The 17,169-nt window shown below is 36.2% G+C and overlaps 1 protein-coding gene across 1 annotated transcript; it reads right to left on the reverse strand.

Annotated features, from left to right (window-relative positions):
- Positions 1 to 11,099: 11,099 nt before the first annotated feature.
- On the reverse strand, positions 11,100 to 12,432 carry LOC127627173 (forkhead box protein I2-like). Its single transcript, XM_052103442.1, has 2 exons — positions 11,805 to 12,432; positions 11,100 to 11,617 (listed from the first exon to the last, which is right to left on the reverse strand). The coding sequence occupies exons 1-2, from the start codon at positions 12,430 to 12,432 to the stop codon at positions 11,100 to 11,102; spliced, it is 1,146 nt and encodes a 381-aa protein (XP_051959402.1).
- Between the last annotated feature and the right edge of the window lie 4,737 nt (positions 12,433 to 17,169).

The raw sequence follows: 17,169 nt of genomic DNA on the forward strand, positions 1-17,169 counted from the left end.
AAATCTTTAGATTCATTATGAATATTGCATCATCATTACTCTCATGACAGTTAAGACAGTTACGCACTCCCAAACACTAAAAAAAAAACATTATTATTTTTTTTTTTTTTTTGGAATAACATTACAGTATTGTCCATTAAATACTATTTATACTATCATTACTGTACAACAATTGAGTAATCATTGTAATGCAAATAATAAATAAATAAATAAAATTGTACATGTTTTAATTTAATTTTAATTTATTTACACATTTGCATAAAGCCAGTGCAACAAACACTACCAATATTTCTAAATACTTAACAGATTAAATACTACTACTTTTACTAATGATAATAAGAAAAATACTATAAATATAAATGTTTATGTACCAATTTAACTATATTGAAATCAGAATGGAGGTAAAAGGGATAGTTCACCCAAAAATGAAAATTCTCTCATCATTTACTCACTCCCATGCCATTCCAGATGTGTACGACTTCCTTCCTTCTGCAGAACATAAAGAAAGATTTTTAGAAGAATATCTCAGCACTGTTTGTCCATACAATGCATGTAAAAGGCAACCAGACCTTTCAAGCTCCAAAATAGAAATAAAGGTTGCATAAAAGTAATCCATTAGACTCCAGTGGTTATATATATATATATGTCTTCAGAAGTGATGCAATCACTTTGGGTGAGAAACAGATCAATATTTAAATCCTTTATTTCTATAAATCTCCACTTTTTATTTTCAGAATGCGAAAGTGAAAGTGAATGTGGAGATTTACAGTAAAAAAAAAATACTTTTTTATCTGTTTCTCACCCACACCTATCATATCGCTTCAGGAGATATGCATGAGGGTGTGAAACACCTTGAAAAACTGCATTACACAGAGGAAATTTTTCCATATTTATCATAGCATTTTTTTTATCCATCAGATGCAGACAGTATTTCCCAGTAGCCATATTTCAGTATCATAACACACCAATATTCCATACACAACTGCTGAAACCTCTTTAAATCATTTTGCATGTCGAGTGGTGACAGTTCAGAGTGCTGAAATGGGTCTGGCTCTGAATAAACTCATCCACATGGAGGCTACTGGGCCGTTATGTGGATCTCATTCCATTATCAGCCCATACATTATATCTTTTATGGGCTCAGTAAGGAGTCTGATGAAACCATACCAGAGTCATGCCACTAGATGGGCATTATCCTCAGAGATCAAATGTATGCTTTATCTTTTGACTTTTCCCAACCACAGTCGGTTCACAGAGGAACCTGTGAACTGTCAGCATATTGCACTCTTAAATATTTAACTTCCTCAAGAGATCTCACTGTGATATTAGATATAGGCCCCCTAATTCCCGCTGACTGGTACAAACAGATGTTGAACGTCAGGTTGAATGAAGACAGAATAAGTGTCTGAACTATCATGTTCTCCAGGTCAGATGGACAACCGTTGCATGACAGAGTCGGTTTTCATATTGTGCATTAGATTGGCGATAAAGCTCAGTTACAAGGTTGGATGTGTTGCCCAGTCCAGACACAACATTTAATGTATTGTGGGTTTGACAATGATGTACAGACTGTAGGACGACTGAAGCACCACTACTGTAAGCTTTGGGCCTGTTTTGAGTGACCTGACTGGGCAGCAATGGTATCATATTAATGCACCAAATGCCTCATACAGAAGAAGATAAAACAGTCAAGACATCTTTCTGTTGTTATCATTAAAATCTTGAAATTCTACACAGATCTGATTCCATGTAAAGTCTTATGTAAAATACAGCTTTATCAGCCTCAATTTATTATTATAATCTTTTTACTATATACACTATATACTTTTTTTATTTTACATTTTTTTGGCCTGGTTGGGCTAATAGTTTAGATTGTACTTGTCCTGCCAAAAAAAATCTCCAGCCCCACCACAAAAATGTGTACATTTGTATCAGTGTAGGAGAAGCTACTTTAAAAATGTAGATTTAGAAAATACAAACTACTATTTTTTCTAGGGTGTTTTTTTTTTTGTGGTAGTTAACACATTGGCACATCAGACACACAGACACACAGACAGACAGACAGAGAGACAGACAGGCAGCAGCCACTCCCAGCTCCTATCCCAGTTGTGTTTTTCTTGGCTTGTGTGGAGGTGAGTGGTGATGAACAAATGACTAAGCTACCAATGCCTCGACTTTACAGCTAATTAGCCAAAAGACAAAATACAAATATAGTTAACTTGTGTCTTGCTAACATGCATGACTCATGAGCTACTAGCTAATGTACTAAGTTAGATAAAGTTTAGCTAAGACAATATATATCACGACCTTACAGGCTAATGTAATGTACTTAATGGAGACACTACAGGTGAATACAGTAAAATGTGTCTAATAACGTCATGACAATCGCCAAATTGATATGTAAATTAAATGTAAATAAAATGTGCTAATTTGCATAAATTTGACACAAAAAAAGGTATAAATAATTTTGAGAAGTGCCCTTTTTTTTCCCACTTGAGCCCCTGCCCTCCAAAATGTCTGTGCATGTCCCTGTCCAGATGCGATTATATTTTATAATGAATTCTATAACAAAAAATCACACTGGAGCATATATTTTTCTGTAGTTAGACCTTTGATATTAAAGCAATAATGTATTGAAAAAAATATGTTTCTTATTGAGAATTTAAATATTGTTTTTCTGTATAAATATATGTAAAAATCCTTAAAACAAAATAAATTTACTAAGATATTTAGGCTTTTACTTTTTCAGATAATTATTATTTATATATATATATTATAGCATATATTCTGTAATCTGTAGCAGAATCATTTTTAAAAGTAACCTTCCCAACCCTGTGAATGATAGACAGCAGCTATTAACTAAATATGTCCCTTCAAATATGGCAAAGTCCCTTTAAGGCAACACAGGGCTCAAGTGAATCAGTGAATAATTTACTGCATGTGAACTAGTTAATTTACCTGAACCGTCCGAAAGAATTGACTCACTAAAATGAATCGGAGTTCCCGGTGCTAAATACAGGGGAATCATTTATATAAACTGGTTCATTTATATGAACTGTCTGAAAGAACCAATTAAAATAAATGTTTTGTTTTTTTCATTCATTGAGAAAAACAGCACAGTTTAGGGGAGTGTGTTTGATTATTCTCTCGGCTCAATTGCTACATTCACAATATAATGTGAGAAATTACGTGTTTTGTGGTGCTACATTGCTACTCGCTGAAAAATGTAATTTGTTACTGGAAAAGCTACACTAGCCTATAGTGAAAATCGACTCGTGCTTTTAAAAATGTATATTCTGGGTTCAATACAAGTTAAGCTCAATCGACAGCATTTGTGGCATAATGTTAATTACCTCAAAAAAATATATATGTATAGATGGCATATATAGCTACAGTGAGGCACTTACAATGAAAGTGAATGGGGCCTATTTTTGGAGTGTTTAAAGGCAAAAATATGAACTATAAAAATAAATTAAGAGCACACATTAATTTGTCTGTTAAACTCATGTATTATTTGAGCTGTAAAGTTGTTTAAATCCTAATTTTACTCTAATTTTAGGGTTTTAGGGTTAGTAAAAGCTGTAAAATTGGCTATATTTTACACAAAATAGGTTTGTAAGCAATTTTATCTAGTGGTGGTGGCGTAGTGGGCTAAAGCACATAACTGGTAATCAGAAGGTTGCTGGTTCGATCCCCACAGCCACCACCATTGTGTCCTTTAGAAAGACAATTAACTCCAGGTTGCTCCGGGGGGATTGTCCCTGTAATAAGTGCACTGTAAGTCGCTTTGGATAAAAGCATCTGCCAAATGCATAAATGTAAAATGTATTGTTTGCATCTTCTGGCTATTCTTTTGAAACAGTGAGTATTTGAATGTTAACTGATTGGCCCCATTCACTTCCATTATAAGTGCCTCACTGGAACCCAGATTTTTTAAGAAAAGGAAGGGCCATTCAAAATGTATATTTGTGGTAGTCAATATTATGCCACAAATGCTGATGTCAGGGTATGTGTAGGGATGAGGTGAGAGAGAGGATCCAAATGCAAAACTTCAATAATAAACAAAATAAGAGGATACAACGAAGAAGGTAAACATAAACTCATCAGCTTAAATCACTCTATACAAACAAGAACCGAAACTGGAACAAAGAACCAGAGGATATATATATATATATACACACACACAATAGGGCTAATATGGAGACAAGGAACACCTGGAATACAATTGGAGCAATGGATGGGAAGACAGACAAAGTAAGAGTCCTAAGGGAAAAATATGACGTGACAGCTGTGGATTGAGCTTAACTTGCACTGAACCTAGAACATTCCAGTAAGTTAGTTGCTTTGCACTACTTTTAGTTAACGACTCCCAATCACTGTTAGTAATGTATTCTTTTCTGTGCCAGAAAAAACAAATATTATTTCCATATTTTTGTTAGAAAACACTGGCATACCATGCAAGACATCGCCTCTTCAACTAATGCTTCCACGACTATCAGAAGTCATTCTCACAGTTTGGACAAAACCTCTGGTTACAAGTTTAAACCAGCACAATTTGTAACAACTATGGTAACAGATAATCAAATATTTTTATTCTGAAGAAATAAGTTCTAAGCACACGTACAAGATCAACAAATATAAGATGTGTTCACAACATTTAGCCTACTTGATTGACTTCAGAAAAGTTATAAATGCAATTTTAACAGTGTGTAATAACTGGTGATTTCTACTTGGATTAAGTCTACCTGAGAACCTTTGGTATACATGGGCCTGTGCTTGTGTCTCAGGTAATCAGGTAAAAGCATCTGTTCGTCTATGGCAATGATGTTTCACACCTCCAAAAGTGCAACACTATACTTCAGTAACTCATCAGCTCGGTCTTGATCTCTGATTGTTGAGTGACTGCACTTCTCTAGGCAGTGTTATCAGTGCTGACTGAAACACGATTCCTCCAGCCAAACTCTGTTTATCTTTACAAACCCACTGATGCAGCACTCAGTACCTGATCTGGGAACTATTTGACTGCTGAGATTTCTTTCTTCAACGAGTGTGATGCACAGGGGCGTAGCTTCCAGGGGGGATGGGGGGAGGTAACCACCCCAATAATCAAAACAAGCAAGTATATTTTCTTACCATGATCAATAGAAACATATAAATGCTTCACGTTGCCAAATCTATGCCCTTGGTGATGCAACATTAACCCCTACATTTTCTACCTCCTTTAAAGTGTTTGAGGAAGCCACTGGTTATAAAAATCATGATGTTTATGCACTAGACTGGGGATAGATGCCTTTTTCACGCATCGATAATCAGAAGATTTTCCAGATGATTATTGATATATTAGATAGGACTGCTCATTGCACAATAATATGTGTCTCTTCAAACGTATTTCTCAACACCTCTTTAATAAAGTGTGAGCGGCAGGATAAATTAAAGGGGGTCGCACTCCGGACACATCTGGCGGATGACATGGCACATTCTAAAATTAGAAACAATTATTTATTTTTTACAAAGGTGTGAAAACGATCAGCGTCAACATTCTGAAGTGCCACGGAGAGCAAGGCGCATAGTTTTCCATTAAATTAGACCCAAATCATCATCAGTGGACACAGATTATGTACTCTAGCCATCACTGGATGATCGATTGTGAGCATCAATCTTTCATATAGCCTGCACAATGTATTTTCAGTCACATGTATGTCATTTTGTTGTTTGAAAGCTTGAGTGAAAGACCTATTCAACACTACATACAGAGCATGATAAACGTTGCCATTTCTAATCGTTTGGTTTGCGCAGTTTACACACTAACCTGCAAAATCAATGACACTTTGTTCATTCTTGTATTACCAAAACTTTCATAAATCTGGACTGCCATCTCCTGCCCCACTTCAGCTCATCCTGTGTGTGTGTGTGTGTGTGTGTGTGTGTGTGTGTGTGTGTGTGTGTGTGTGTGTGGTGAGATACATGTTATACCTCCCATTGCTATTATGCAAAACTGAGAAGCAGAGGCCAATGGAGTGAATTGAAAAGAACACAAATTGGCTTGCGCTAATTTTAGTATATTGATGTCTCAAAAACATGTTGATAAATAAGGTGCCAATAAATAATCTATACATCGATATTTTATGAAATCTCTGTTATGCACATTATGTTTGGGGATGAAAAATGTCACAAAATTGCAACTATCGGTTTTTAAGGTTACAAAATTTCCCCACTATTATAATTATAGGAATATTCCGGGTTCAACACAAGTTACGCTCAATCAAAAGCATTTATGGCATAATGTTGATCATAAAAAATTTAAAAAATTATAATAAATAAATAAAGAATACAAATAGTGTCCCTCATTTTCTTAAAAAATAAAAAAGAAGTAAAAATCAAAGTTACAGTGAGACACTTCCAATGGAAGTGAATGGGTCCCATTTTTGGAGGGTTTTAATGGCAGAAATGTGAAGCTTATAATTTTATATGATCACTTACATTATTTCTTCTGTCATTTTAGGCTTCAAGGCAATATGTCATCATGGCAACGATGTTGTAAAATTGGAAATTTCACAGAAAAGTCTAATAAATCATTTTATCACTAAAATCATGTAAAGACATATTGTTTATGGTCTTAACTATACTTATACTTACAGTAGATACTAATAGTATTTTAACCTTTACAGATTGGCCCATTCACTTGCATTGTAAGTGCCTCACCTTAACCAAGATATTTGCATATTTTTATTGAAAATTAGGGACAGGTTAAAATTATATATTGTGTTAATCAACATTATGCCACAAATGCTGTCAATTGAGCTACTTATATATTAGAATTTGGTTAAATAAAATTTGGTTGTTTGACTTTGATATGCTGATTCGTTCAAACTGAATGAGTTTCTGTTCTTTGCCGTTTCAACCCATATTTAGAAGAATATGTAATATTGAATTGCTTTGACAACAGTTTTAGTTTTGCTAAAGTGGGTCTCTGATGGTGAAGTGTGAGTGGTGTATATCTTTGGGTTTTTTCAAGAATATTCATCAAAATCCTTGTAAAGGATTTGTAAAGAAGGGTTCATTCATTCCATGCAAAGTATATTGATTTGGATGAATTGACATTGTGATTTCTGATGATTTGTGTTGTCAGTTTACACAACAAACTGTTCCCAGTGTTTCTGCACAAGGATCAAGTGTCAGATGTCAGTAGAAAGTGATATTTCCTGCTCTTGGAAACAGGATTAGATCAGATTATCAGATTGGATTAGATTAGAATAATCTCAGCCTGACCTCTTGCTCTGAAGTCTGAGCAGCTCCTGTTTAGGATGAAGCTCTGGTTTAGGTCGCAGGGTGACCATAGAGTTTAAACCTTTGTTTATGGTTTACCTCACATAAAGGGGGACTGGAAGAACATCACCACCCTTTGAGACCCCCACAGAGAGGCATGCTGACCAATCCCTGCCCCAGGGTGTCCTCAGCGGACAGGGGACTGGCAACTGGGAGATGGGAAAGGTGAAGGGTGAGGGCCCCAGGGGCCCCGTGGTCAGTCTGGTCCAAACCAAACCTTCAGAAGTGGGTACATGGGGGGAGGGGGTCCTGCCATTAAACCAAGGTATTGAAATCTGCATATACTGTAATACTGTTGTTCTGTTAGTTAAAACATTTGGGAAAATATTATCCATAGTATTACAATTTTAGAGGGGCTGATGTCACAAGCCCTTGGGATGTGGTCACATGGGCTATATTTCAAAATAAGGATTTGAGCTAGTCTTACATTATAATATTTTTTTGGTTAATTCACTCCTCCAAAATAAATGTATATTGTCATCATATTTGTGTAAAAGCTGTTATTTGCTAAACAAGTGAATACAATTAAACAAGTCAACTAAATAATGAAGGCAGATTTTAACCTGAGGCAGCATGTGTTCTCAGGACAATGGCATTTTTATCAAATCAGGGCAAGTTGTCACATCTGCTCTATATGTTGTCATGTCATAAACATTTTTAATGACTCTTTCTGTTGGCCAAATTTTGTATTTTATTTATGTTTTTGCATGTTACCTTTTCAATTGTTTCATAGTTTTGTTATTTATGAAGAAAAAAATTGCTTACTAACGTTTTCTATGCAAAGTTATATCCAATTTTACAACTTAGTTGCATGAAAACAGCGTAAATACGAACAGGTTAAATAATAGGCCTACACGACTTTTACCAGAATCATTCATTTAAGTGCATTTACACAATTTTAAGCTTCACATTTCTGCCTTTAAATCCTCCAAAAATTGTCCCCATTGACTTCCACTGTAAATGCCTCACTAACCTCGATTTTTGTTTATTTTCTTTTTAAGAAAAGGAGGGACAAGTCGAAATAATTTTTTATGTTATCATGCCACAAATTCTGTCGATTAAGCTCATATTTAATTATTAATTTATCCCATATTGTGACAACATGCCCCGCAAAAGCTCGACATGTTGTATTATCTGCAATATATTTTATTTATTTTTTCCTACAACAACGGTGTAAATATTAAATAGCTTATATATTACTTTAAGGAATGTATCTATACAAAAATAAACCTTATCCTGAGAAATATTCATTGAAATAAAGTTCACAGTCTCCCCTATTATATTTAACCACCAGTGTTCGCGATTGTGTAACTTTTTAATTGTATTTTTTGCATATTTATATTGTCCATAATAAAATGCAACAGCGGGAATATAGGTGAAGCTTCATGTTTGATGACGTCGGTATCAATTTGAACAGAATTTTCACAGGCGCGTGCGTCTTAATGGATGCGGCCAGAGCGTATCAATATGAACAATTATTAATGCAAATGAACTGAAACCAGCTACTTCCGGGTTATTTTAAACAAACGGGACAATGCATTTTGTCTTTTAAGTTTATGTAGAATACATCGTCTTTTTATAGCCTAATTAACGGGATTTTTTCCTCTTTTTTTGTCACGTTTGATTTTTTTTTCTTCTATTTTTTTTTTTAAATAGCTACGTTATTAGCATAATTGTGTTTACATACAATATTGCCAAAGCATTAATACACAAAACAGATAATGACAAAACAATTATTATTAAATAGTAACAAATAACAATAAAAATAATATTCAAATAAGGTGCCAGGCTAATTAATACAATACAATAAATAAATATCTAATAACAATACACACTATACAATATAAAATAAGCATTTAACAAGACCTTCTAAACATAAAAAAAATTATATAAAAATACTGTGGCCAGTATATTAAGTCTCATTTTAATAAATTAATAAAGCAGACAAATTGCCTACATTACAAAACGTACTCCCTTTACAATTGCGCGTTCTTCTAAGTTTTAACCACGAATATATTTTATCAATGTTAATCATCCCTCCACTCGTGGAACAAGAATGTCCTTTGTTAGGAAAAAATGGAGGAAATGCGCTCTGTGTGCTTTAATTTGTTCCCAGATATGCGGTCTCCATGTTTTCACTGGAGAGCAGCGGGGGGTCTCTGGTGATGCCAGATCCGTTTGCGTCCCAGCACCGGACACAAATCTCCTGTCAGATCTGCTTTATCCAGGACAGGAACGCTCCGAGTGTTATGTGTTAAATTACATTTGTATATGAAGTTATTTGATATACAAGTTATTTGCTGTAGATTGCTTCTCAGTATGAATGGAGTGAGCAGTCTGACTGTAAAGGCCTCAGTCTAGTAAACTTTCATGCTGACTGGGAAGGATTTTTGGCTATAACACGTGCATGGCCAATAAAACCACATTACACGCTGAAATGCAACCAGATGAATCATAAAAAATGCCTAATTCTGGTGTCTATCACAGTGTATCACACACACACACACACACACACACACACACACACACACACACACACACACACACACACACACACACAAATAAGCCAAGTGTAAATAGAAGCTCCCAGACAAACTTTCGAACTCCCCAGAAATAAAGCAGTAGGCCTAATAACTTGTTAAAATTGGCTGTATTCAAAGTGGCAAGCGGAAAATAGCTCAGTCTCACCTTGTTTTCATGCAGCTCAGACTGGACATGAGTTAATGGCAGGAGATGTTGAACCTCTGGATAAATCAACACAGATCATTTGAGGTTATTTACACCATCACACACTTTAGTCAGTGCCATTTAGCACCAATGCGTGCATAGTAAATAAACAGACTGGGAAAAAACTTCACTGGCATAATGAGGACATTGAAGAGTTAAATGTTTCTGGCAGTTTGCAGAAAGTAATTAGGAGAGCGCGCAGCGGGGGCGCGGATTAATTCAAACGCTGGATTAAAATTATTTTGATAAATAATTGTCACATCAATATGTTTGCTGGAGTTGATCGGATGGGGGTTCTCTTTTAAGTGCTTAAAATCTAGGCTTTTTCAGAAATAACATTTTCAAAAAGCTTTTTTACCTCTAAATATATTCGGTGCATGCATTCATTCAGGTTTATAATGTCATCGTTCTATTGAAATGTATAATAACAGAATTTTAGTGCATAGTTGTTCCTTTAAACTGGCCATATTTAATTGCAAACATCACTAAACAAACTAAATACAACTGCAATCAACATGTCCTAAATAATTGCAAGCCTATAAACATATGCATGTAAACAAGTCTTAATAGCTGAACTGATTTGTGCACCCGCTGATTGCGTGGGAACCCAGATAGATGCACGAGGGGTTTGTTGTGCTTTTTAGAAGATAATCACACAACATGATGCATGAGGTGTTTTGGTCAGAAACTGATGGAACAGACGTTGCAGATATACTCACGGTTTATTTACAAATCAGAAACATTAGATTTAAATAAAGAACATCTACATTTCTTCCAAAAAATCAGCATTTTATAAGGCACATGCAATGTCCGATAACAAAAAAACTTTTCATGCCATTGCATGGAAAAGTTTGGTCCTAATGATGCAACTTTAACATTTATTCATCTAGCAGAATAAATAGGCCTATTGCAGCTAAATTATGCAAACTCAAGCACATTGATGCAATTAAAACACTGAATTGCATTGACAGGTCTTATGTAAATAACACCAACCTGTCCATGTGTACTCACAGAGCACACTAGATGTTAATAAACTGTAAACGTCTCTAAACCTCTGTTCCATCCCGGTTGTATAGGAGATTATTAACACCGAAATGGTTGGATAGTGAGTTGATCAAGCCACTGTTATTATGGGATGCAGTGTAGTAGTTCATTCTGTTGGGATTGGGGTAACCGGGTTCTGACTGAGTAGCAATCTGGTGTCCAGATATGCCGTGCGTAAAATCCCCCAAGTGTTCAGAGCTGACGTCCCGGCCTCTGATCCCGTTGCCGTTTCCTGCCATTACTGAGTTCACGTTACCAATGAAGTTGCTAAAACAGGGGCTGTGCTCTGTGGAGGGTGACGGGGATGATTTATGATCGCTGGAAGTTGGGGAGTTTTGGAGACTCTGCGGGGACGCGCTCATCAGGCTCGCAGTGTCCGACAATTTGAGCGAGTCCTCGGATTTAACGGACAAGACGCTTCCACTGTTCCCATCGGCTCTTCTTTTTCTCTTCCTTCTAAAGTTGCCATTATCGAACATTTTTTCGCAGTTGGGGTCCAAAGTCCAGTAATTTCCTTTCCCTGAATGAAAGAAAGATTTTTAGTGAACTTAATTTCGCAGCATCATGCGCAAAACAAAAACACGCAATCAACAATAGTGTTAAATTAGGCCAGATAAACAAAATCTACATATAATGTATCACATCTAAGGCCTGTTTAAAGAATCTGAGCAAAGATTGCAGTATGAATACAAATTGTTCAGACTTACCAGGGTCATCTTCATCCCTCGCAACTTTCTTGAAGCAGTCATTCAAGGACAGATTGTGTCTAATGGAGTTTTGCCACCCTGCTTTGCTTTTCTTGTAAAAAGGAAAGTTATCAGCCACATACTGATAAATTTGACTGAGGGTCAGTTTTTTATCCTGAGCATTCTGGATAGCCATCGCAATAAGCGCTGAATAGGAATAAGGTGGTCTAACCATCTTGAAAAGCTCCTGCTGACTAGAAATGGAGAGCCACCCGAGATCTGCACTTCCAAAGCCCGTGGGAGGAGGAAGGAACTGCCGCTGGTTCGAACCAAATCCTGACTGAATGTAAGAGCCTCCGTTTGCGCTTGACAGATACGGAGAGGAGCCGATACCCGGGCCGTTCATCCACAGGTAAGGGTTGGTGGTTGGTGAGGTATACTCGCCAAGTCCATAGCTGGAAGGATGCGCAGGTGGCCTCTGCGAGTGGTGGTGATGATGGAGGTTCTGTTGGTACATGCTGAAGTTGGTGTCGCAGTACACGGTCATGTCCAGGATGTCCTGCGCGTTGGGGTGCTGGAGGGAGCTCGTTTGCTGGCTCGAAGGCTGCTGCCCGAACGCGTTCATTATCCGTTCTCCCTCTAGAAACATGAAGACCTACTGATTGTAGGCTAATTGTCTCTGCGAGTTCACGAGGGAATGCCCGACTTAACGCCAGGGGAGGGTTATTTAACCTGTCCCAGAGCGCATGTAGTGAATGAATGACAACCCCCTCCCACTGTCACGCTTCTCGTGAAATATGCATCGATTTGGCGTCGAGATCATCCGTGAGATAAGCACGCTTGAAAGGAGCCACAAAAGTTTTAAAGCAACCACCTCATTAAGGGTGCAAATACAATTGTAATAATAGTAATTAATTAATTATTAGCCTCTTTTTTTTTTTTTAAATAGACCTTTTGGAATTAAAGAAGATTTTGTGGGAAAGAAAAAAACTATTTGTTAGAGAAGTTAATTGTGCATGGATATTTAAAATAAATCAAAATAAAACATAATGCATGCTAAGAAAGAATTTAAAAGCTAAATATAGGATATTCTGGGTGGCAATTATGGAGTGGAATGAGATGTTCACTTAGGACAGATGCTAATGATGTTTAATCATCGCTTGACATGAAATTAGTCTAATTAGATGAAACCCCCTAACCCCCAACGTGCCTTTTACATATTATAACACCTGAAGTAAATGAGCAAAGTAGTTTCGCTTGAATTTACAAATTTATACAGCAGAGAAATCGACATGAACAGATATTCGCAGTTTTGGTAATTTAGTAATACAGTTTTTGCATTAGTTAGTTTATTGTTAATTGATTATTTATATTGTTTTAATTGTATTTGTGGATCTTGATTGTTTTATTTTATCCATATGCACGGGGTACATTCAGGAGAGGAGAGTTTTCAATATATATATATATATATTTTTTTAATAAAAATGTAGCTTATATTATTATTAATATTATTGTTATTGAACTGTTTGCTCTATTGTGTTGTCTTTCAATATGATTAGTCGCAAATGATTTATAGGCCTATTCATCAAATAGGTCTGTATTACAAATTATAGGCTATTATTATACTGAATCAGAAATTATATAATTAGCTATAGCTATAATATTAGAACGAAAAGTGAGGAGCAAGAACAAATAAGTGAAATATAATAATAATAATAATAATAATAATAATAATAATAATAATAATGACGACCGTAGCATGCATAGCCTATATATATATATATATATATATATATATATATATATATATATATATATATATATATATATATATAACTTGATGTCAAAATATATATATTGTGGTATATGATAAAGCATGTAGGGAGACGTGAGTGATTTGCATTGTTATTTTAAATTTACATTCGTAGCGAGCAAAAGTTGCTTTGTTTCTCAGCTCAAAAGCTCGCAGACAGAAATGCTTCTTCTGTGACAGACATTACCGCCACCTTCTGTCCATTTAGCAGGACAACTATAGGACAAGAAGAGCCTTTCAACAAAAGTTTCTTACACATGCAAAGAGAGAAAGATAAAAGGGTTCTTCGTAGGGGGGTGCAGATTTCTGCCAAAAATACCAGATATGAAATGCATCTAATAATTCAAAACAACTCTCTTTTACCCATTAAATATACCCATTCATTTGAATTATTCCAGCAGCAGGACCCATAATAAAATTAAAAGCAATGCAAAGTTTTGAGCTTATGCAAGGAATTGTTTTGGCATTTTATTAATTGACCTTATGCCCCAGATGAACTACAGCGGTTGCTATAGCTGTCACTCCTACATTTTGGTGACATTTCATTCCTCAGTACAAGTTGTGGTATTTAGCCTATATTGTATAATTTCACTCGATACAAATTGTAATAGGCTCGGTAAAATGAATAAAGGCAACCTTGTCTGCAGAGGTCTTTTAAAAACACATATGTAGAAATTACTAATGAAATCTCATTTGATGTAGAGATTTTGATGAAAATGTGCTAGGCTCTGGAATACGCCTTTCCCGCTATAGCAACGCGTCATATGACGTAGGGCGAGGCAAATAAAATAGCTCGCGGTCAGCTCTCTCATTGTTGGGTGTTGATGTACTTAGAGCAGTAGTGAGAGACAGAAAGTTTTAAATCGAGTTTTAGAGAAGCCATAATGGTAAATTATTGTGTTTGTGCTGGTTGCACGAATTCCAGCCTGTCATGACATCGTGTCCATCATTTTCCTTCTAGGAAAAACAAGGCTTTTCGGTCTTGGGTGCGTTTTGTGCAGGTGAAGAGAGCAGACTTCACTGCCGCGTCTGTTACCACGCACTCGGTCGTTTGTGGCGCACATTTCACTCCGGAGAATTATCGACCTGGAGATTTGTTGGAGTCTCGGATGGGATTTCGGAGTAAGGACCACGTGAGGCTAATTGCTGATGCTGTTCCCTCGGTGCACTCGATGGAATCAAGTCCACCGTCAAAGTTTACACCGGATTTTGGCGCGGGCGGGACTGGAGGACCAAGTGCTAACGTTAGCAGACATTCTGTGCAACGAAAACGAGCACTTAGCAGAGTAAGTCTTACTTTTAATTATTTTAACTCTTAATTTGTGTAATTTCGTAATAATAATAGTATAACATTTTTATATAATATCTTTTTTATAATATTAAATATTTTATATTTATTTAGTATAATAATACAGAGAGAGGGAGAGAGACTGAGCTTTAGGACAGGTTGTCGTAACGTAATTGTCTGCCTTCTGAAATGAATTTAGTAGTTTGCACAATGCCATCATAGGCATGTTCGTCCACACCGGAGAACTCGGTTTCTTCATTCGCGTCCATTGTAACCTGAGCTTGAGCTTGACCAGACTCCCTCGGCCATCGTCACTTCCGGTTAGTGCTTTATAGACGCGGAAGTTATTTTATCACAATTTATCTCAAAATATCGTTAATGGCTAAATCTATTTTACTCCAGTTCAGAAAATTAATGGCTAAATCTATATTACTCCAGTTCAGAAAATCTAGTTGTTTTATCATCAACATACACTGCTATATAGGGGTGTCCAACCTGCATGTTGCTCTTTAAACATTGCTGTGGGCCTAAATATCACATTTTAAATGATATAAATAATATTCAGTTATCACACTACTAATGCTGCACCTCAAACATATTTGACAAAATTATTGTGAAATCAACGGATTACTCATTAATTTTCCATACAATAAAGTGTTTAGTATTTGGCTAAATTATCTCACTAAAATGTATTATTGTTCACCCTGTTATGTCATGATACTGTGACCTTTAATTGAAGATACATGTATATATGTGAAATGACATCACACACACTGGAGGTGACATTCAGGAAAATTAATTTGAGTTATTTGAAGTGTATTATTCTTTTGTTTTAATTCTGTTATCCTTTATTTTGATATGTTAGTCATAGGTGGTCAAGCATAACATGTACCAAATTGTTATAGGAAGATATTGGGACAATTTGTTTAATTTTAATATGTCAATGTAATTATGTGAACAGAAATAAAATCATTAATATAAGTTTACAAATCACCTTTATTGTCATTTCACCGGATGGACATTTGACCTGAATCTGGATGGTCATTTAGCTTGACCAAAATTATTTATTGAATGTTTAACATGGCCCTTTGATGATGAAACATAAAGACAATTAAAAGGTATGCCTTTGTTTCATTTTTCAAAAGTTTCATAGCCGAAATGTCACTGAATTGCAGGAACTTGATGTCAAAGCAAAGTGGATTTACAGGTTGCCGAGTTGCCAAAAGTTGTTATTAGTAGTTTAATGTGTTAGAGCAGTCGCACATTATGGGCCCTCCACAAGGTTTAATCTGGCCCCTCCACAACGTTTAATCTGGCCCCAGCACATTTATCCTAAAAGCATTTTTTTTTCATAGGATATTTGAGTTATCTTGCATTGGGACCTAACGCGCCTCCACAGGCGTTTAACAATTAGAGATTTATACTTGCACAAATTGGAAATATTCCGCCAAATGTTATACTTATTTTGTGCAATCTGGCAACTATGCATGGCAGTGCGCTCTTTGTAGCTCTCGCTTTCCCCTTTACACTGATCAGCCACAACATTAAAACCACCGACAGACAGGTGAAGTGAATAACATCAATTATCTCATTACAATGGCACCTGTGAAGGGGTGGGATTAGGCACCAATTTAGGCAGCAAGTAACCAATCAGTTCTTGAATTTCATGCATTGAAGCAGGAAAAATGGGCAAGTGTAAGAATCTGAGCAACATTGAAATGGCCAAACTGTGATGGCTAGATCATCTCCAAAATGCCAGGTCTTGTGGGATGTTCCCGGTATGCAGACCTACCAAAAGTGTATATATATATATATATATAATGTATGTGTGTTTATTCACTAGTACAACAGAAAAAGAGCACTTGCCACCATTCATTGTGTATTTGTTTAAGTTTGGCTTCTTCCGAATTTTGTTTCCCACATGAATGCATGACCTTGTCCTTGTAACGAATGCCCAACTTGGAGGTACGCTCCCAGGTTCACTTGAAGGCAGCAATAGTCACATTAATCACATATACAATTCATAAAATTTAGTACACAACTATTTCTGGACTTGAAAGATACAAGAACCAAATCAATGTGGAACATTGTATCTCAAAATTGCACTACTTAAAGCCCGATGTGGCCCCTGTACAAACATTGTTGCTCACCAAGGCTGGACTGGCAATCTGGTATACTGAGCAGGCCGGTGGGACGACCGTGAAACGTGCCGAATGGGCCACGATAATCAAAAATGAGCCGCCGCGTTATGCAGAACGGACCACAAAACACCGCTGAGATATGCA

The sequence above is a fragment of the Xyrauchen texanus genome, chromosome 33, assembly GCF_025860055.1.
Source record: "Xyrauchen texanus isolate HMW12.3.18 chromosome 33, RBS_HiC_50CHRs, whole genome shotgun sequence".
In the NCBI taxonomy this organism is placed as follows: Eukaryota; Metazoa; Chordata; class Actinopteri; order Cypriniformes; family Catostomidae; genus Xyrauchen; species Xyrauchen texanus.

Coding starts and splice junctions, on each gene's coding strand:
- LOC127627173 (XM_052103442.1), bottom strand. CDS start 12,432: ATGTTTCTAGAGGGAGAACGGATAATGAACGCGTTCGGGCAGCAGCCT. Junction 11,618..11,804: donor GAGGGATGAAGATGACCCTG/GTAAGTCTGAAC, acceptor TCTTTCATTCAG/GGAAAGGAAATTACTGGACT.